The sequence below is a fragment of the Anomalospiza imberbis genome, chromosome 5 (assembly GCF_031753505.1).
Source record: "Anomalospiza imberbis isolate Cuckoo-Finch-1a 21T00152 chromosome 5, ASM3175350v1, whole genome shotgun sequence".
Lineage (NCBI taxonomy): Eukaryota > Metazoa > Chordata > Aves > Passeriformes > Viduidae > Anomalospiza > Anomalospiza imberbis.
The window spans coordinates 4,005,755-4,027,785 of NC_089685.1; the positions used below are offsets into that span (position 1 = coordinate 4,005,755).

General features: G+C 46.6%; 1 protein-coding gene across 3 annotated transcripts in view; it reads right to left on the reverse strand.

The window, feature by feature from the left end:
- The window catches only part of SFMBT2 (Scm like with four mbt domains 2), a 106,506-nt gene extending 86,475 nt beyond the window's left edge, over positions 1-20,031 (reverse strand). The window contains exons 1-3 of one of the 3 annotated variants that reach the window (XM_068189430.1): positions 19,914-20,031; positions 6,685-6,845; positions 1,911-2,005 (exon numbers count right to left, since the gene is read on the reverse strand). In XM_068189430.1, coding sequence (XP_068045531.1) covers positions 1,911-2,005; positions 6,685-6,790 — 201 coding nt within the window. In that variant the 5' untranslated portion in view covers positions 6,791-6,845; positions 19,914-20,031. Of the gene's footprint in view, positions 1-1,910; positions 2,006-6,684; positions 6,846-19,147; positions 19,297-19,913 lie in introns of those variants that run through there. The other 2 variants (XM_068189429.1, XM_068189431.1) reach the window with 2 other exon arrangements.
- Positions 20,032-22,031: the final 2,000 nt, after the last annotated feature.

The following is a 22,031-nucleotide window of genomic DNA, read 5'->3' on the forward strand; positions in this document are numbered from 1 at the left end:
TAAAGAAGGGGTGGATGCCAGTACACTGGTCAGGTGCCAGCCTTGTCTTCACAAAACCATCCAAAATGCAACCTATCACTCCTCAGGAGATATTTAAGGACAGGTTGTCACAGGTTTCTTAGAACCTTATCAGCTACTGAATCCATAGGGATTATAACTCCAGGTAAGCTTGTCTCTGATTGCTTTCCAATAGAAATGGCAGTTTTAAATGACTCTCTTATTTACAAAGACAAATATAACATGGTCAGGATTTCACAGATATGGGGATGCCAAGCTGCTAAGGAAACACACCTCTGGTCCATCAGCAGTAATCCCTCACTCATCCACCTCCAGCTTCTGACCCCAAGGGCTGCCCAGCGAAACTATTTATCATTCTCACCCCATGTGCCTTTCCTTGTGTGGGCACTTCCAGCAGAATCAATGCCCAGAGTCACAGAACAATTGAGAGGGACCTCTGGACATGGTCTAACACTGAGGGTGGTCTGTGACATGCACTGCTTTACTCAGTGCTGAGACAGGATCTCAGCGATGCTCAGAGTCCTCATAAATAATCCAGGCTACAGAATGGCCCATGTCCCAGTACAAGCTGGATCTCCTGGCCTCCTCCCAGTACAGACTGGCAGCTGCAGCTCAAGGCACCTGAGCCTGGTGCCTGCAGAGATTGATCCATTTGTTGGTTCTCTCCCTGTGCTCACCGTAACACCAAAAAGATACTCTGGAAGCCAAGAGACTTGTGACTGGAAATCACATCAAGAGGAGAATCAGACAGACAGATAATACAATCTTCTCCAACAGCTTTCAGGTTTTTGGCCAGATTTTTGCGGATCAAGTTTCAGATTGTGAAGCAGTCACCAGGGGCTGCTCCCAGCAGTTGTTCCATACTGACATTTCCAGGATTGAGGTGCCGTGAGACACTGCAGTCAGCAGGATCAGCAGGGCATCTCCACACAACTGAAGACATCCTAAAGGGCTTCATGAAGCACAAAACTTTCTTCTTTGAGCCTGGAGCAGAAATCTGGGACAAGATGCTCTCTCCAAGCAGCTGCTGGATCAAGAATAAACTCCACAATAAGCTTTGCCCTGCAAATCTCCAGTATAGAGAATTATGGTCCTTCATCCTGCAATACTCTGGGTTAACTGTTGTTAAAATGAAAGCAAAATAGGGAATGGAGGACTGTACTGGTTTTTGTACTACATAAAGGAGAGGCTTCTCACCCCTGCAGCTCCTTTAGCCCTACAAAACAAGCCACAAAATTACCTGGAGACAAAGGTGGTTTGACCAGGTGATCTCCAGAGGTGCCTTGAAATGCTGCTGGTGCCAACACAGAGCAGAGCGCAGACCTGTCACTACCACAGCTGTCTGCACACTCCATGTTCACCCAGGAAAAGCACCACCTGCCCAAGTCCCTGCTCCCCACACTTCTGAGACAGCACCTCCAGGCAGGAGAGATGGTTTCCTACGAGCCACACTGAACTCTGGTCCAGAGTGACTCTGCCAGTCAGTAAATCAGGCATTAAAAGGAGCTTTGGGGAACCACGACACTCTTGTGAGATTCATCTCTGCAGGCTGGCATGGACAAGAATGAATGTAAAGGGGAAAAGAGGTGAAGGGAAAAAAATGAGTGCATTAGAAGCAAATGGAGAGCAACACAACCCCTCAAAAATGGAAAATTTGATGCAAAGGCAGAGGATAAGGGAGTGGCACAGACCAAGAACTCCAATCTGTGACTGCAAACACACCAAGGTCACCTAACAGCAGCTGGGGGGCTATTCTCACTCAGGCTGTCACATGTGTGGAGGGACAATTTCTCCTCAAAATGGGAAAACTCCACTACAGCTCTCCGGGGAGCCCCTGAAAAGCAGAAGAGGGAACATGTACAACATCCACAAGGCTCAGAGGGAGCACGTACGTGTTTGAAGGAGGTGTGGGGAGCAGCACTGGCTCCTGTTTCCTCCAGGAACTCGTCCCAGTTGAAGTCTGCATCCTCAATGCTGGAGCCCTCATCTGTTCAAAAGCAAAAAAGCAAAAAAAAAAAAAAAAAAATTAAAAAATGAGAGAAAGAAAAGCAGTCTAAAACACAGCCAAAGAAGGCAAAAGTTGTGTCAAAGAGTTCCGGGTGAGAATAGCAACCAGTATAAACATCAACAGAAGGGAAAACAGAAAGCTTGCTTTAAGGATCTGTGTTTTGACCAGCTCTTACTATAAATTCAGCAGACTCTGGGGTTTTAGCAGCCAACACTGAGACCAGAAATGACTCTGCTTCCATGGCAGTGGGGGCACAAAACTGTCATACACTGCAAGAGGCACTTGTGCTCTTCTATTTTGCATTTGATGACTCCCTGGCTGCGAGGGAGGCGGGTGGCTGCCTGCCCACCATCACCGAGGTGCAATGTCCTTGTGCCCTCAAAGTGGCTCCCCCCGCACTGGTAATTACAGCAGTGCCCCAGTGATAAATCAGAAGATGCTCCTGTTGGCTGAGCCATGTGTAGACCAAGCACCCCAGCCCCTGGGGTGAGTGAGACCCATTTTCACTCCTGCCACCCCTTCTTCTCCTTCCTCAGCATCACTGCACCCATAAATTTCAGATAAACCCTTTTCCCCCAAGGCTACAGCTGCTTTCCCCAAACCTCACTACACCCCTACTACCTTCTTACTCCCTGCTCCCGTTCAGATTTGGGGCTCTGTGTCCTCTCTCCCCCAACCACACCACTGCCCCACACAGTCCCTCCCCACAGCAAGGGCTGGACATGACCACTCTTCCTTGTCCTCCTTTGTAACCACACTGAAGCAGAGCCAAGGCCCCAAACCATCTCTGAAACACACCCAGCAATAATTAAAAATAAATCTTCTTTCACTTACAGAAAATCAGCCAAATCTGATTGTTTTCATTTCGTTCCCAAGCAATCTTGCAAGCCCAGTTTCATCCCCAGAGCAAAAATATTTACAGTCTAGCAATGAGCTCTTTGCAATAAGCATTTATCAGGCAAACTCTGCGAGACCTTTTACCTGCCCGAACATTCATCAGTGTGGTCATGATGTAATTAAAGTGACTCACGACAAACTGAATTAAGAACCCTCCCCAGACAGTTTTATGAAGAAAAAGGCTAGGTTAATTTATTGCAATTATTGCTACAGGTCTCCAGTTTCCAGGGCCAGAGAAAATTATGTTGTGCAAGGGGAATCTCTCATTATTAAAAGGGGAAGACACAGTTTTTATTTGCTGCCTGTGGCACCAGACCCACGTAGGTGAGGGTGAAAAAAGGGGATCAGAAGAGGGTTTTTGAGACAGAGCTGGTGGAGAGGGTAAAGATCTGTCTGGGAGTTCAAAGCTGAGCTGTCAACACTGTTAAACACTTGCATGCTGCTGCATCAAGTCTGACTCCTTGCCCTAAACTCAAATCATCTTCTTAAATAATGAAGATGCAAATCAACATTTACTCCAGTGATAAAGAGGCTACCAGATGACTCTTCAACTCAGCAAGAAACAACCCAATTCCATGATTACAATCCAAAAATAGACAAATTCATGGCAGAATAAAGAATGGGCTTTGTTTTGATTTTTGCAATCACTGCAAAAACCTCCAGGCTCAGAAGCTGGCTCTGCTTGAGCTATCTGACCCAGAATGAGGGGTTTGTTCAACCTTGACTGAATGATAAGCCACAACTTAACCACAAGGTAGGAACTTGGTGGAAAAATTCTGTATCATGCAGGCAGGCAATTTAGATGAACAGGGATATTTTTCAGCCTTCATGCCTGCAACCCTGCAGAGTTCATGTTATAGAGGAGAGCTGTGTGCAGAGATTTCAAAGGCTGAGCCTCTAAAACCAAGTATGTTAGTCCATCTACTGATGGGCAGATATGATTAACCATTCCAGGCTTAAAATTGCTTAAGCAACTTTTTACCCTGAGCACAACCAATCTCCATCCCACCAAAGGTCAGAAGCACCTGACATGAAAAGCCTGAAGTGCATCATTCCCCCTGCCTCATCTCCCCCTGCTCCTGCATCCACCTGTGTCTGTAGGGTTGGGATGGGCTGTTCCAACAATCCCAAGGGCATCTCCACCTCAGGACATGGACAGGACATTTGGAACAGGCTGCCCAGGGCAGTGGTGGAGTCACCATCCCTGGGGGGGATTTAAAAGGCACAGAGATGTGGCACGTGGGGACATGGCTTGGCAGTGCGTGCTCTTGGCAGTGCTGGGGGAATGGCTGGACCCAAAGCTCTTAGAGGTCTCTTCCAACCTAAATAATTCTGTGTTGCTATGACTTCCAGGTCAGCCCTGGGCGCTCTCCTCTCCTGGTCAGGCACTTTCATTTCAGAGTATTTCCCTTTCCCTCAGTGCAGGATGCTCTCTGTTTACTCAGTTTTTATTCCTGTTTTTGCTCTAATCTCCTGTGTGAGTCTCTCCTTCAGCACGTGTCTCCTTTTCTCCAGCCTTCCTCAGCATTCTTACAGGAAAGATTCATTCCACAGAGGTTTTCAGTCAGTTCAGGGCATAATCCCCAGCCCTTGCAAGGAGCAATGTCTCCATGGGGGTCAGAATCTTCTCCAGAATTTGGAGAAAGCTTTTTAACAAACATAACTAGATGCTAGTTATGGATGCATCAAGTCCTTCACAACCTTATTAACCCTGACCTACTCTGCCACAGGCCAGCACAGTGACTCTCACTAGCAGGTTCTCTCACAAGCCCAGCAAAACTCACACCACCACCTGCTGAATAAAATGCCACCCAGATTCCTCTTTTCTGAACCCAAATAAAGAGGCTTCAAGGCCCAGAGGCAAGGCAGAGTGAGAGCTGCAGCCTTCCCTCGCTGTCAGCTCATTCCTCTCTGACACATCACCAGCCTGGCTCCTCTACCATGTTTTATCTGCAGACTTTATCAGGAAATTACTTTTACAAGGTCTGTAAAAATAATGTCAGAGTACTCATTTATCACAGCATCAGTGGTTTATTTTGCTTCATTTCACCACAACGGATTCTGAAGGGACTGTATGTTTTCAAAATGGTTTTTTAATGGACCTTGTTCCCTGCTGGAATTCTGGCAGGGGGGCATCCAAAGCAGACACAGATTGGCACAGGGATGAGACCAGCCCACAGGACCCAAAACCCCGACACGTGCAACAGGGCTGCACACAAATCTCCTCATCCATCACAAAAACCCAACTGCTGAGGAGCACAGGACACCCTGAAAGGTGATAAATCTGGCATTAAACCTATTTTACATACCAGTCCCTTTCCAATTATTGCTACTTAGGTCCAGAGCTTTTTCTTAATGAAAGAGTCAAGGCTGGCTGGTTTACAATACGGTGATGTATAAACAAGCCCAGGATGACAAATAAAATCAACAAGTCATTATCTGCGAGCCTCTCAATGGCTTTAAAGTGCTCATACATTGACACTATAAAAATGCAACTGTTCCAGCTGTTAATAGCCCCCTGGAATGTTCAGCTATGGAAAAAACAAAAAAAAAGGGATATTAAGACCCAAACCCTGTGGCTCCAGAAACGCAGATTTTTTTCCCAGGCTTCACCATAGGAGAAAGTATTTAAGGCAAATTGCTTAGACATCTTATTTATAGCACCTAGATACACATACATGACTTTTTGAGTGAAGAGAGCACTGTAATGCTCCCACAAGAGGTGTGGGGAGAGGGAGACACACAGACACCTGATCAACCACAGACCTCTGGCACAGCCTTGGGAGAGCCATCAAAATCCTTATCCCCATCAAAATTTAGGCACTGCAGGCCAGTTCTGCTCATTCCCCAAGAAAATGTCTATGGCTGGCCAACTGAATCTCATCTTAGAGATTCCTATCTCTCTACCACAGATAAAAATAGATCCAGTGGTGACATGACCAGCCCAGACGTGTCCAATCTGGAAAGCCAAGGATCTGGTGACCAAGGAAACAGGAAAATCATTGAGCTGCTACAAGAAGTGAGGAAACTGAAGGCTGAGTGGCAGAATTTCTGACATGCTGAGGGAGAAGCAGGGAAAAGCTTGGCTTCAGAAAGAAAGTAGGTTAGGTCTAGCCATAATGTACTTTTTCATCATATGACACAGTCTCCTCCTGCTAAGGCTGGATATGGGAAGTTAAAGCATCTGATTCCACCAAAAATCACCAGAATGTAGCATTTACTTTTCTGCATCTACCATAGAACACCCAAATTTAGCACAGCAGATCCTCACAGCTTCAAGAGCCCATCCCAGAGCATTACAAAGCATCCAGTCATGAGCACAAGGACAACATGTGACCAGCTCTCCTCTCCTCAGTGCATGTGAAGCCCCCTCGCTTGAAGCACTCAAAAAAATAGTGAAGGAAACGAGGGGGAAGGTCAAAACAAAGGAGAAATGCTGTAAATTTCTGAATGTTTGTTCTGTCTCTCTTAACTACAAAACTTCAACAGAATAAAAAATGCTGGGGAAGCTGGGAGAACACAATATGATGCCTTGGGAAAGGTTCTCCATGGCTGTTTAAATTTTGAATACCTGATCCATACTGCAGGTGAGATCCAGAAGAAGAAAAGTTCCTATTTCTCATCAATAACAGAACACAGTCCAAGACCCAAAAAAGGGCTTGGAGCTGTACAACCATTCCCAATGCCTCCCTGACTCCCAGCTCTACCTGTGAGGAGCTGCAGCAGTGACAAGGACTCGTGGGGGGTGAAGGGGAGCTCACCTGAATCAAACTGCTCCCCATCACCGTTGGCTGGGCTGGGATCCTTCTCTGGGGAGAGCTGCTGGGTCTCTCTCATGCTTGCAATGAAGGATGCCCTCGTCTCCATGGCTCAGAGGAAGAAGCTTTGCCTTCCTAATTCATCCTGCGGCAAGGAGGACAAGCTACGAGGAAAATTTAAAAAAAAAAAAGCAATGAGTGATTTACTGTACACCAACCCATTCCATTCCCTCGGCCTTTCCCGATGGTTTTCATGTCACCCCACCTTGATACAGTTGGGATGAAAGATCTTAGAGGTCTTTCACAACCTAAATAATTCTGTGACCCTCTGATGGTGACTCTTCCATCCCGCTCTTGTCTCCAGCCTGAAGCTGGGGTTGGATGAAAACCACAACAAAGGATCTTAGTGGCAATAATATCATAACAGCAACAGCAAAAATAATGACAACAGAGAAGATAATGAGGTAATAAACAGCATCCAGAGGCTTCACATCTCAAAGTTCCCTCCAGCTCCCAATGCTACCAGAGAGAAGGATGAGCCCACAAGGCAGCACAACCCATGCTGAAAAACCATCTCCACCATCTCCCAGCCATTTCAGCCCCTGATTTCCAGGTTGTTTTTTTTTTTTTTTTTGATGAGTAACACTGGGTGAGATGTATTTCACTCCATGAATATTCAAACTTCCAAAGCAAGAGATCTGTGATAATGAAACAGAGGAAACACTGCAACAAAGATACTCATGAGAAAGAGACTGGAGTAGCTCTAGAAAATAAAACTAAGCAGGCAAAATGCAGGTACCTTCATGAAGTAGTGCTGGCTGCAACTGTTTATTGAATGAGGACTGACCTAAGGTAACTGTACCACTTTTAACATGCAGGGCAGGAAATACGAGCTGATTTTAAATTGGATTGTGTTAGCAGAGGAGTTTCTTCTAGCAGCAGTGACCACAGTAAATCCCAAGTTCAATTCAAACAAACAGAAATGAAAAAAAATATTAGGAAGGGCACCCAGGCTGATCAGATCTTGCATCAGACACCAGACTAAATGAGAACTGTATTACCAGCCACACTAAGCCACCAGACAAGCAACAGCCCGAGATACACCTGCAGGAATAGATTAAAAACAACTCCAAAGTGAGCTTTTCAGTAAAACTCTGAGATGCCGATGAATTACGAGGTGTCAAAGGACGACTGAAAAAGAGAAACCAAGAGCTGGGGTTATGGGCACAGAGGGAACCAGCAATTCACACAAGATATGCTAAAGCAAAGCCAGGCAGTAGGGAAGGTGTGTGTCCAGAATATCTGATGGGGAGGACTGGTCCTGCTTATTAGAGGAGCCTCCAAACCCTGCATGACAGAGAGGACTGTGCTGGCAGCACCAGTGCCAACTGCTCTGCAAAACGTGTGACTAAAAGTAGGAAAGAAGTTTACTGCCAGAGGCCAGGCAAAGCAGGATGTAATAAGATTGTAAAAATATATGGGATTTTTTCAACTTTTACTACTCTGGAGGCATATTCTAGAAGACTAGATATGATGGTTATAAAATAGAAAGGAGGAGAGTGTTCTGCCGTGGATTTCTCCCTCCCAGTTTTTAAGGCTGCTCCCATGGCAATTTGAAAGAAGAAATGGACGTGTGTGAGCAGTTTTATCAGAACTGAAAAAGATGAGGAGCGTGTCAAGTGTCTCATATCCGTTATCCGGACCATGGCAGGACTGTCTGCTGGAGCAATCACAGCTGCAATTCAAACCTGCAAATGCCATGGGTGTTTCACAAAAAAATCACTGGTGGAAGCAAATTACCAAGGCAGGTGATTCAACCTCCATCAAAAGTTGCTCAGGCAAAGTTAGAAATTTTTGTTCCCCACCCCAAAGGAATCTGCTCATGAAAGAAAAAAAGAAGTATTTTAAAACATGAAGATCATAACCCAGCTCAGAGCAATATGGTTGTTAGTCTCTTCACAGAGTGCTCAGCATACTTTAAGTACTCCACAAATATGACCCTTTTCCCACTGCCATGGCCACTACAGCACTACATCTTTATTCTTTGTTGACATGAGACTTGCTAATGAATTAAGTGTATTATAGACTCCGAGTATTCTGAGTGCAGCTAACCTCAGAACATACACATCACTCATCCCCAGTGTATATTAAGTTTCAATTAACCATGAAACTAGAAGCAGTCAGTTTACTGAAAGTCAAAAAAAAAAAAACCCTCACTTCTACTTTAATAGAGACACTTCTGTAAATATCATTAATAATAAATTAGCTAAGTATCAGGACTTTACATCAAGCTTGTTAAATGTGAGAGGAGGGGAGATGCCAGCTGAAACTAAACCTTGGGGGGATGTGGCTGTTTTAATTTTTGCCAGGGACCAGACAAGGATGGAAGATAACCTGGGTCTACCAAAAAAATTCAAAGAACGGAGAGAAACAGAAGTATCAATTTAAACACAACAAATCCATCATCTTAAGGAGAGCTCAGGGGTAACAATATAAATACCAAGAAGAAACATAATCCTCTTGGTACTGTAGTTAAATCTTGTGATGCTTCTATGATGCTGATAAAACAGAGTTATGAGCTGACAAAAAGCTGAAGGTGCCCAATCAGACAACAACAGTATTTGTGTGGTTTTTTTTTGGTTTTTTTTTACACAGCCAAGCCCCAAATCTGCCACCAGACCCATGAGAGGGACTCAAACCCCTGGATTATGGAATATCCCATCAGAAATGGAAAGTGAATGGGCAAATCAGCAGGAACCTGCTCAAGGTATCAGCAACACAACTGGGAGCCATTCTCAGTGGCCCCATCTGGGACTGGGTTTGAGCCCACTTCAATTAAAAGGGAGAAACAGAGAATCTGAGGCACATTCAGCAACATCATCAGCATTTCTGGGGTTTCAAACTCTATTTTAATGCGTTTTTTGCTTAAGCTATGGACAACTTAACTGATTTTGAAACGTCATGTTAAGAGCATTCACGTCCCAAGGAAACTGGATCTATCAGAGGCCATTACTTGGCTTATTTTGGGAATAACAAGTTTACCAGTTATGGTAGGAGAGCACTTCAGTATTTTCCCAACAGCATGTGACAACAAGACCAAACTCTTACACAAACACCAGCCTCAAAATAGCGCTGAGCTTTAGTGTTGATATAACTAACTAGCAAAGAAAGCTGACACAGGGTATTAATTTTTCACTTCTTATTAATTGCTGCTAATTAACACTTCAAACAGAGTCCCCAGCCATACTGTTAACAGTAGCACACTGGCTGGCCTGCAATCATCAACATTACCCAAGCAGCACACACCACCATACTCAATTCCTCTGCCAGTGTGAAATCCACTGGAAACCAAATTAAGGACTACAAGCCAGCCTGGGAACAAGGTGATGGGAAACAGCACCAGAAGAGGCTCAAGGTGACATTACACCAGGCAGAAGCACAAAGGAAAATCCTATGAAATGCATTTGAAAGGGCACGGAGGGGGGAAATTCCCTGGTTTCAGATCCCTTGCCCATTGTTTCTGCACAGTGGTGGCTCAGACTGATCCGATTCTTCCCCCCACGCAGCTTCCATTCCCTTGGTATTTAATTCAGATCCAGGCTCTTAACTCACAGGCAGGAAAAGCCAGGCAATATAATAAAGAATTTCTTTTATTTCCTTCTTCCCACGGCTGTCAGTCTCAGCCCTGCCTTTATCTCCAGCGTGCTGCCTTGTCATCTGTATCAATATTGGCTCTTTGTACAAGCACAGCACTGGCTTCCTCGCACCATTTTGCACTTCTCATCTCCTGTCACCTCCATCCTGGTTTTTCTTCCTTTGGAGTGATCCTCTGTAGGGAGAGGTCCCTCACCCACACACAAATCCAGCACCCCTAGGGCTCTTCCTTACAGCTACTCCTGAAAATCTTACTTTCTCCCACCAATGCATGCTTGGTTAATCACGATTGACACAAGGACGACAAAAAAAAAAAAAATCCTGCATCCTTGAAACCTCTAGCCTGAATAGTGAACCAGGTGTGCCAATGTGATGCTGAGTCCTGAATGGTGGAGAAATAAATTCCACTGCTGTCCCAGCGATCGGGGATTGATTTTGGCCCCTCCAAAATCCAGCAACAGACACTGACTGGAGACGGTGCCACCTCTCAGCACGGTGACACTTGAGAGTGGCAGCAGGGCTGCAGGGTCAGAGAATCACAGAACGTCCCGAGTTGGAAAGAACCCACCAGATTCAGCAAAGTCCAGCTCCTGGCCCTACACAAGACAACCCCAACAATCCTACTACGTGCCTGAGTGTTGTCCAAACACTTTATGGTCTTTGCCAGGCTTGGTGCTGTGACCAATTCCATGAGGAGCCTGTTGCAGTGCCCAGCCACCCTCTGGGAGAAGAACCTTTTCCAAATATCCAGCCTAAACCAAGCCAAGAAAAATCACATCCAAAGGATGACTGACTTAAGTGGTCCGAGTCAGACACCTGAAATTCAGATGAGATGAACAACCCTCAGGGGGTTCCTGCTCTTGCACAGCACCTGCTAATGTTTTAAATATCCAAATTTCCTAGCTGAATCAGAGAATGGTTTGGGTAGGAAGAGGCCATAAAGATCATCTGGTTCCAACCCTGCTGCCACGGGCAGGGACACCTTCCACTAGACCAGTGAAGGGACATGCTCAGATGCCACGTGGTCCTGGTCCTGGAGCAGGACAAAGGGGATCTCATCCCCGTGGGACATGATCCAGGATGCACTGCTAGTGACAGCCTCCCACAATACTCACATCCCTGAGCATCTGCACAATGCAGTGGAAGCTCATTCAAAGGGGCTACTGAACACATCAAGTAACAGTTTCACCTCCTAGAAAAAGAGCCTGTCTCTCCTCTCAGACAAAGCACCAGCTGGAAACCTTTAAAGGACCTTTTCTTCCAAATTCCTGTGAGGGCTTTTTTATTATTTATTTGAGAGCTTCCTTCACCAAATGTTTTCACTTATATGAACTGACAATCTCTCTTTCATATTGAAGACCCCAAAGGATTTTAATAAGGGAAATTTACTGCTTTAAACAGCTCTGTGTTGCACTCTGGGGTGGAAGAAACAAACCCCATGTACTCTGGAGAACCAGGAATATTCAGAATATTCAAATACATATAAAACAACGGAATGGGGAAAGAATATAATCTGTTTTCCATGTTCTTGGTGGACTGAAGAAGGCAGCTTGGTTGAAACTGCAGGGAGGGGACACGATCTGGGCAGGAGAAGAAATCACTTATAATGAATCTGGTGAAGAAGCAGGATATACTGTGGGAAGGGCACAGAGCTCTGCTTTTTGGATGAGTCAGGATGTTAATGTGTCCAGAAACTGATCTTGGTAGAGTTAATCCTGCCCTGGGGTAAGGGATGGTCAGACCACATCCCCTTCCAGTCCCCCTGCTCCAGCCACTCAACAGGGCTCATCTTTCTGCTCCTCAAAGCAGCATTTGTCCAGCAGCAGAAAATAAATGAGTAAGCCTGGAGAAAAAACATGTAAAAACAGGAAATTAGGGAACCGTCAGAGCAGGGATAGTCTGGGTTGTCTATCTCGAAGTCAGAGAAGGAAAGGAACCAAACTTCTCTGAAAACACAAGGTGGAGAAGAGATTGTGCAAGGTGGTGGCAGCCCTTGTAACTCAGCTGGTCCTTGCTCTACTCTCTTCTTGCACTGGTGCCAAAATCTTCACATTTTTGATGCCAACAAGGCAAAACTGTTCCATAAAGCAATTTTCTCACCCTCCCTACCTGGCACACTCCTGAGTCCAGGATACACACAGAGATAAATGGTAGAAAGATAAGATAACAGAAAGTAAAATAAACCCTAATTAGAGACTCTTAACTTGTTTACTGCAAAAAGCCCTGCAGTATTAAGGGGAAAAAAAAAAAAAAAAAGAGGGAGATGACAGGCAGACACCCAGGCTTGGGTACACATTACCCTCTTAGCTGTCCTGTGTGTAATAAAACCTAAGGTCCTCGAGATGGACTTCAAGCCAAAACCTGCCACAAATTTCTCCAAGGACTAGATCAAATCTCAAAAATTAAAGCACTTTTTCACTCAATTTTCCTTCTCCTGAGGGAGTTGGACATTTTAGAAGCAGGGGCAAGGGGGCACTGCTGCCCACCTGCACTCCTGTCACTGCCCCTGTGAACCCTGGACATCCCCACCTTCAGCACCTCACAAAGCACGTCTCCCAGGGAGAGGGAGGTCACCACATACTAATCTTCCCTGTTTCCAGCTGTTCTGTCGCCTAACAGGTGTCTGCACCTCCTTCACGACTCAACAGGCAATTTCCATGATGCTGCCCCCCACTTTGGTAAAGCACTTCTACCCATGCTAAGCACCCAACATACACCAACTACTTGGAAACACGGCATATTTAAATTTAGGCATCTTCTAAAGCTCTCAGCTGAACCAGGGCCACGAAGAAGATTGGGATAATGTCCTTGATGTCCTTTATAACAGGAAAAAGAACTTCAACAATCATGTGCAACACTCTGTCTTCTCCCACCTCTGTTTGAAACGGAGCTGAAACCAAGAAGCCTTTGAGATGGGTAACTTGTAGACACAGAGCTGCTTTTACCATCCTGAGACACCTCATCTTGTTAGGCAAAATCACAGAACAGAGTGGAGTGGGCTGGAAAGGACCTTAAAGATCACCGAGTTCCAACCCCCACCATGTGATGCTTTTTACCTCAAAAGAGCAGCCACATGGACCAAATTAATCAGTCAGACCCCCTGAGTGGGACCAATCAGCCCAGAGACAGAAGTCACCCAGCAGGAAACACAAAACACTGTTTTCACGGACTTAATTTAGAGCCCAATTCAGAAGCTCCTCATCAACCAAACTCCCATTGTCCAGGGCAATCAGTTCTGCCTTCTATGTCTTTGCAGCACTCAGAGCCCTTCTCAAAAATGAAAAAAAAAAAAAAAAAACAAAAAAAAACCAAGATGCAAGCCAGAATCCAGGAAACATCTGCCATCTGACTCCAACACTTTTTAGGAAAAAAATGACATTTTAGATGTTGGCACTGTTTGGCTCACTTAAACAGCACAGCTGATCAGCACTTGGGCTTAGTCCTACACGCACTTACACCCCTGTCAGTGCTCTACATCCAGAAGCAGCTTCACTGACTGGAAGGACCTGCCAAAAAAAGAAAAATTTAAACAAGATCCAGCCCTCACAACCACCTCCAGCCACCTCACAGCATAACAGCAGGAAGAGGAGGACCTTCACCAAGCACACGTGAGGGCAGCCAGCAGAGCCCTGCCAAGGTCTAACCAATAACCAAATTGCACAAGGCATTTTAACTCGTACAGTCCTACAAGTCACATTTACAGGGCTAATTCCACCCCATTTCTCCAAGGTAAAACAAATTGGATTCCCTTTCCTGTGAACATGAGAGCTGCTGCAAAACATCCAGGTTTAATGCCTCAGCACCATCTCAACAAACATCTTGGGAGCCTGATCTTACACTTGCACTGAGCTCCCACACTCAAAACACCTTCCAAGAACCAGTTAATTTTTGCTTTTTCCTGAACTTCCTTTAAAGATGTATCTTTGATGCACGTAGGAGAGCTATGGCTTTCTACCCAAAAGTCTCCACAAAGGACTTATGACCCTTTAGACTTTAAATATCCTCAGCCCGTGCCTGTCCTGCCTGATCTCCTACACAGCAGAGGCAGGCATAATGTCACCTCCTGGATTTTAGGAGGGAATTCCACTTCCTTGCCAAGCAAATAAATGCATGGCTTTCTAATTAACTTTTATTCAAATTGAGTCTCAGAACTTTACCCAAGAAAAGGCTCTTTTGCACAAGCCACCCAGTGATGCTAAGAGTATTAGTCACGAAAGCAGGAATTGGGAGTAAAAATAGCAAGGATTCTGCACATACTTTTTTTTTAAGCCTCACACCTACTCAGAATTGATCCCTGGGTCAGCTGTCAAGAGCTGCTTGGTTTTAGGCTTTTTTTTTCTTTCTTTTTATTACTATTTTATTTTAGATCAACACTTCTGATTCATAGAAATGGGAGTAACTGTGAACACATTTTCCAAATCAGCCTTCACAAGAATGCTTTGTTGAGGTCTTACAAAAGGCCAATCTCAAAATAAACTTTTTCAGGAGTTTTTTAAATGTCAGTGGAGAAGTCTTCGCTCTTATTTCTGCATTTCCTTATTTTGCAACTCCAACATTTTTAACCTCTGTAGGAGTCATATCCCAAGAAACAGAAAATAAAGGAAAGAGAAATCTTTTGCCAAAAAAAACCCCATAGGATGGATTTGACAGGTTTCATCAGGGTCTGTCATGCAAAGATCAACAGTTTCAAATGATGAGTTTTAAATATTGACAAGGTACCATCAGCTACTCTAATCCTAAAAAAAATAACCTTGCTCCTAGGGGCCAGATGTTACAATGACAGAACAAACCCACATTTGCAGGCGGCATCACTATTATCAACAGCATTTCATTTTCAGCACTGAGGACCCTGCTGCACCAGCTGACAGACTCTGCATCAATATTCATAGTAAAAAAATACTTCTGACACCTTCAGGTCACGTAAAGCATGGATGGACCCTGTGGTCACCACACTGTTTTGTTTTTTTTTGTGAACCATCATGAACACATCCCTGGCTCCTCTGCTTCAAGTTTTGGCTCCTGATTCCTCTGCTTCAAGTTTTGGCTATCTGTCACAAGTTCTGGAGTTTTTCACAACTCCTTTATTTTATCATTTGGACACAGTCAGGGACAAGTCACCTCCTTCAACCATCACCATCCTTGTAAGCCTCCTCAGATGCTCTCCATGCCTCTGCTTACCCCACACCAACATGAATTTAACCAGTGAAATGCCCTTGAAGATTCACAGAAACACAGAATGGTTTGAGCTGGAAGGGACCTTGAAGATCATCTCATTCCAACCCCTTGCCATGGACTGGGACACCTTCCACTATCCCAGGTTGCTACAGGCCCTGTCCAGCTTGGCTTTGGACACTTCCAGTGATGCAGGGGCAGTCACAGCTTCTCTGGGCAACCTGTGCCAGAGCCTCACCACCCTCCCAGCCAAGAATTTCTCCCCCAGTATCTGCTGGACGAACAAGGTGGCACCTTCTCTACCATGTCCTGTCCTTCAGCAAGGTTAATGTCACACCCCCTCACTCATCTCAGACCAGCATCCCATGGCTCTGAAAGGCCAGAAACAGTGAACCAAAATACACCAGCTCAGCACAAGCCAGGAGAGGGGAAAAAGCATCCCCAGCCTAAAGTGCTGGCAGTTGTGGCGTTTACTATATTTCTAGTAACGCCTCCATAAAGTTTTAATAAATGCTTCATTAAAACATCAACTGCCTGTCCAGCCAGTCAATTATCACTCATAATCACAGCTATATAACTGTATACTGTCTTCTGCAGATGTTCTTACATCTGTGCAAAACACACTCTCCACCTCTGCCACATGTAACATCTGTTGAATATTTGCAAATGTTTTCTCAATATAGAACTGAAATTATACTCTCTTGCTTATAATGTATTTACTGTCACACTACCAAGTGCACCCCCTAAAAATCATTAAAAAGGTTATTTCCTTGCTGTGTACAAGGTACCAATCTCTCGATAGCTCTTTGCTGCATTTATTTAAATGGCTTTTAGATTTTCACTTAGTAACAGATTACACCAAGCCTCCATCTTATCATAGGAGTTATTAGGACCTAATCCTTTATAAGCACTGAAGTTATTAGACTTGTGAGGATATTTTCTCCCCTTTCATAAAATAATCTGTTGGAGAGAGGGGGGAAAAAAAAAGAGGAGGAAAAAAGCCACTTGGATCCCTGCTCACCCAGGCAAGAGTCCCAACCCCAGAGAAAGAACCTGCCTCACCTGCTCTTACTTTGCCAGAGGCAAATGAAATCAAATCTGTTTTCACCTAAAGGCTTCTAGAGACAGAAAACAAATTGCACTAAATCCTGGCCAGCACCCTTCTCTGTGTAAGAAGAAGAAACTCCTTGGGGAAGGTTTGCCCCAGGTTCAGAAGGATCTCCACAGACCTTTCCAAATCCCTTCCACCTCCATGTCCCCATCACACAACCAGGTGAAGCTGCTTCTCTGCTCAGACACAAGGTCACCACTCTGCTACCACACTTTCTTCCCCAGAGCAACAGGGGCACAAACTGATTTTAGAAGCTGTCCTGTCTAAGGGACAACAAATTTGGGGATGGGGAGATGCATGGGGGGCAGAGAGAGAAGATAGCTTCCATTCTGCAATGGCTCCATCCCAAAGAAAACCCCACTGCAGCTCTTGGATTTTGCCACCCAAATCCCACCACAGTTTGGTAACTGCCTTCCAAGTCTCTCTGCTTATAACTAATGCCATTTTCTTCTATTTTCGTAAGAAATCACAATTTCACCAACATCTTCTCCTCTGCCACCCTCCCCACCACCGTACCCTGTGATGTGAGGTTGCTGGATCCCTGAGCCAGCTTGGTCCTGGCAGGGACTGGAGAAAGGAAGGGGAAATGGGTGGGTTGATGGATCAGAACCCTTTTGGAATGGGAAATCTCACCCTACACGACAAGGTGTGCAAACAGCATCGCCAACCAGCCCTGCTAAATAAAATCCCAGCGAGGTTCTGGGCAGCATCTCCGAGAGGCACAGGGAAATGAGCAGCACATCAGCTCTTCATCAGCACTCCTGGATCCTCCCTGGCTCCTCCATCCACACCCAGGCACTGACAGCCTGAGGTGCTGGAGCATCCCATCGCCTCCCACACTTCAAAACACAGATGCTCCAAAGTTAACACCTTACAAGCTCGGTGAAACAACAGCAGCACCGAAGTGTTCCCCGCACGCTACCGGGGAAGTTTTTCCCTGCCTCTGAGGCAGCCTCGCTCCTCCACTCCCCTGGAAAATACATTTGGAAAAGGCAGCCGGGAAGGGCGCAAACAACTCCCGGAGAACTCTCTGCAAACTCCTTCTCTTGCTTTGCAAAAGCTGCCATTCGCCTCCGTCCCCGTGGGGTTTTTAGGGTCTCTCTGCAAAAGAGATGCAGCTCGCACTGCCCAAGTCGCTTGTCTGCCGCCCGAATTTCCGCGTGGAGCAATTCCAGAGCGTTTTTACTAAACAAAAACATGCAAAAAACAAAAAAACCCACCCCAGACATCCCCAGCTGAATGCGCCCAGGAAGGTTTGACAGCTCCAACAGGACATCTCATCCCACGACATGTCTACTGCTAATGCAAAATAAATCAGCGCTCCGTCTCCCGGCGCATTATTTTATTTTTTTTCTTTTTTCCTTCTTCTCACGGCACGCCTGCGATTTCGGCATTCAAAGGCAAATCGGCCGCGGTTCCAACTCCACACGTCCCTTCCCAGCACACACAAATGCCCCGGTACTTTTCCCACCGCCGGGTCCTGCGGGGGGAGGACCCCGAATTGGGAATCCCATCCTCATCCCTCCGCACTGAATCCACCAGCGCACCTCTCCGAGCAACAAAAGAGAGTTGAAGCGAACGCGTGGCACCCCGCCTTCCCTCTTTTTTTCTCCTCTCAAAATGTTTATTTGCAGTTTTTGAAGACACCTTAACCCGCCATGTTGAACAAGCTTTATAAATATTCATTTACCGCAGTTCGGGAGCGCTACGGGAAAATATGTCTAGATCAGGGCTGCACATTTTGGCACAGCTGATTGCTTTCTTCTCTTTTTTCCTTTTTTTTCCCCCCTTCCCTCTCGCCTCCTGCAGCAGCTTTTTTTCCCCGCCGCCTCCTTTTCCCCCGCAGATTCAGAAGAAAACCACCCGCACACCCAAAATAACTCTTTTCGAGAGATGTGCATCAGCCTTGTAAATCTGAAAAGAGGTCGCACGAGCGTTTGGCAGAAAAGCAGAAAAACGATAGGCATAACTTTAAAAAAAAAAAAAAAAAGGAAAGAAAAAAAGGGGAAAATGAATAAAAATGAATAATAGAAAAAAAAATAAAGAAAAAAAGAAAGAAGGGGGGGAAAAGAAAAAAAAAGGGGGGAAAGGGAGGGGAAAGAAAGGGGAGCAAAAAGGAGAGGAGAGCATCTAAACTGCGATCTGTCGAGGTAAAAAGCAAGCCCCGCACGCCTGCGATGCATCCGAGAGGCAGCGCGGAGCCTCCCGGCCCGCGGGGCGCAGCCGGGGAGCGGCAGCCGCGCTCCGAGCGCCGGTCCCGGCCGGGGGCTCAGCCCCGGCACGCCAACACTTCCAACAACTCCGGCGCGGGCTCACCCTGTGGAAAACGGGGTGGGGGGGGGAAATATCCACACCCACCTCTCACGCTTAAAAAAAAAAAAAAAAGAAAAAGAATAAAAAAATAATTCTTAGACATCTCGGAAAGGGGAAAGCGACTCTCTCCGCCCAAGCGCTGCCAAACCCGATAAATAAAGGGAAATGCCAGCCGGGAGGGCTTGGGAGGGGTGGCTACCGGGCGCTGTGCCTTACCTGTGCGAGTTTGGCTTATTTTGGGGTGTTTTCCCCCTTTTTTCCCCCCGCGGAGCGGTGCGCGGTGCTGCGCGGAGCGGAGCCCAGCCGTGCCCGCGCCCGCGCCCGCACCCGCGGCAGACTCATTCCAATATGGCATCCGCGCAGTGCGCATGCCTGCCGCTCTTTTTAGGGCTTTTTTTTTTTTTTTTTTCCTTTCTTTCTTGCTGTTTTTTTTTTTTTTTTTTTCCCCTTTTAATATTTAGCAGCCAACTCCTTCCTTGACCTTTTTCAGCAGTTTCAAGAAAAGGGATTCAAAAAAAAAAGAAAAAGAAAAAAAATCCGTAAAAAATAATCACGCGCGCATCCCAACCCACACCGCCCCGGCTGCTCCGCGCCCGCGGTGCCTCCGCGCCTTGAGCCGCGCCTCCGCCGGGGATTTGGGCTCCGCGGGCGAGGGCAGGGAGGGGATCCAGGCGTGGAAGTGATGCCGCGGTTCGGCCGCGCTCCGCGGCGCGGGGCAGCGCGCAGCGGCATCCCGGGCTGGCCGCCCGCGCGTTAAATGCCGCAAAATACCAAGCCTTCAACACCGGAGCGCTGCCTCCCGGCTTGCCCTCCCCACCGCTCACCGCAACCTTTTATTTCGCTTTTCCTCCTCGTTTCGTGTCGCCAAGAAACTTCCACGGAGGGTGACGGGGGAAGAGGACGGGGAAAAGAGCGAAAGGAAAAAATGCGGCGCATCCCTCAGCCCGCCCGTTCCCTCCGCTTCGCCGGGCTCCGGCATTACCTGTTTATTCCCTGTTGCAGAAAATAAATAAAATATATCAAGAAAAGCCGGCGAAGGCACAAGGCGGGATGTAAAATCAACTGGTGGGCACCCTCCGCCCTCCCGGCGCGCAGGGACACGCACAACTTTCCCTCCTTTGCTCCTCAGGTCATCGGATGGGATTTTTTTCTCTCGGGTTATTTGATGGTTTTTCCTTTCTTTGGCGAGCGCGGGGGATTCACGGCGGAATCGCGCTGCACGCCGGTGTGCGCGGCTGTGCTGCTGCGGGGGTGTTCGCACGTACGGCCACACTGCGGGATTTTTCACATTGCATAGATACCCTGCCCTCCCCTCTCGAGAAAATCAGCCCCGCTGCAGGACTGGGAAATCATGCCAGGCACCACTGCCCGTGCCCCCCGCCCGCCTGGCCCTGCTCTCGGGAGGGGGGGTCAGAAAAATCCCTTGGGCTGGGAGGGAATGGGATAAAGCCCCGCTTCTGCAGCCAGGGTTTCTCGGGATGCTCCGGCCGCCCGCTGATCCCAGAGCTTCCCCTACCCCGGTTTGCTCAGCAGCGGGGCTGGGGGTGAATTTTGCAGGATTTTCGCCTCCCCTCTTGCAGCCTTGCTCAGGGACTGTGTAAAGCATCTTTGAGGGGGATTTTTGGAGCCCCGGCTCCCGTCTCCCTGCAGGCACGATTGGTACGATTGAGGGTTCAAGAGGATGCTTTTGGAGCTTCTTCCGAGGTGGGGGTTGGTGCAGGCAACACACATTCAACAGGTCTGGAGGAGAGCAGAGGGAAGGGACATCCCGGTTTTGAGGCAGCACCCAGTCCTGGACTTTCTCCTTTCCACAAATTCCTTTTGGAATTAACCCCAAACGCTGCTGTGTCCATCCCCACACCTGGACTGCCAAATTTGTGTCATCCCTCGTGCTCACATGCAAGTGCTGTCTCCACTTGCCTTTCTCTGGTCATTTCCGAGCCGAGGTTTGAAGTTTCCAGGTTGATTTTGTGAGCATCCCTTCTTGCAGGAGCAGGGACGGTGATCTCACCCCTGGGGAAGCGCTGGTTTCCCACAGGTGACCCCAGCTCTTCTCTGCCCTATTGCAAGCACCAGCACCCTTTTCACTGGTTCTTGCTGGGGATTCATCACTGAACCTCCCAAATCCCTTTCTCTTCCACTCTCTCCAATCCCTTTCTCTTCCACCAGCCTCTCATGGATTTTGTGCAAGAAGACAAGTAAGGAGTGGAATAAAGAGGAAGAAATATTTTGATTCTGGAATACATTTGAGAAGATAGTGAAGACTGGGAAAGAAGAGCAAATGTTGCAGAGAGTGTTTCTTCAGCACAATCCATGTTCTTGTCATTCACACTCTGAGAGGCCATGGGCTCAGCCACTCCCGTTCCAGCAGATTTTCTGGAAAACATACAAACCAAGCAGTTCCTATTTTCAGGCTTTGGGCTGGATGGGATTTCAAAACAGCAAGGGAACACTGTCAGAACTTCAAAGTAAGACCAAAACCCCAACTAGATGCCAGGAGAGCACTGAAGTCCTGTTTATCCAGATGATTGTGGAAGTGGGTGACATTTTCAGCACAGTGACATTTCAAATTTTCAACTTACTTTTGAAAGGAAGATGCTCTGCAAACACCATATCTGTGTTCTCTCCCTTTAATCTGCTCTGAATATGGGACACACAGAGATTCCTCTGGCTGCAGCCTCTCTTCATCTAAAGCATCATCCAGTTTAGAGACAGACAGACACAGCCACAGTGGCTCTCACAACACTTCAGGTGTTTCTCCATCTCCTTTTAACACCAGATGCCTCTATGCTTTATTTCCATTCGGGCCTAAGATGTTTTCCCAGAAGTTTTGGTTCCACTGTCTTCTCTGGAGCTTCTCCTTCCCTCTTCATCTTGATTTTCTCTTTTAGTTTCATTTAGAGAGTATTTCTGAAGCACTGATGGTTCAATTGGCCCTGTATGGAGAGATGTGGAAGAAAGCCTTCTAAGAGTTTGTAATCTAAATTAGTTCTGTGGATGGTGTCCAAAGAGGTGGTATAAAAAAAAAAAAAAAAAAAAAAGAAAATAATAGCAATTAAAGCTGAGGAACAAAATTCCCTTGGAACTTTTCTAAGAGGCT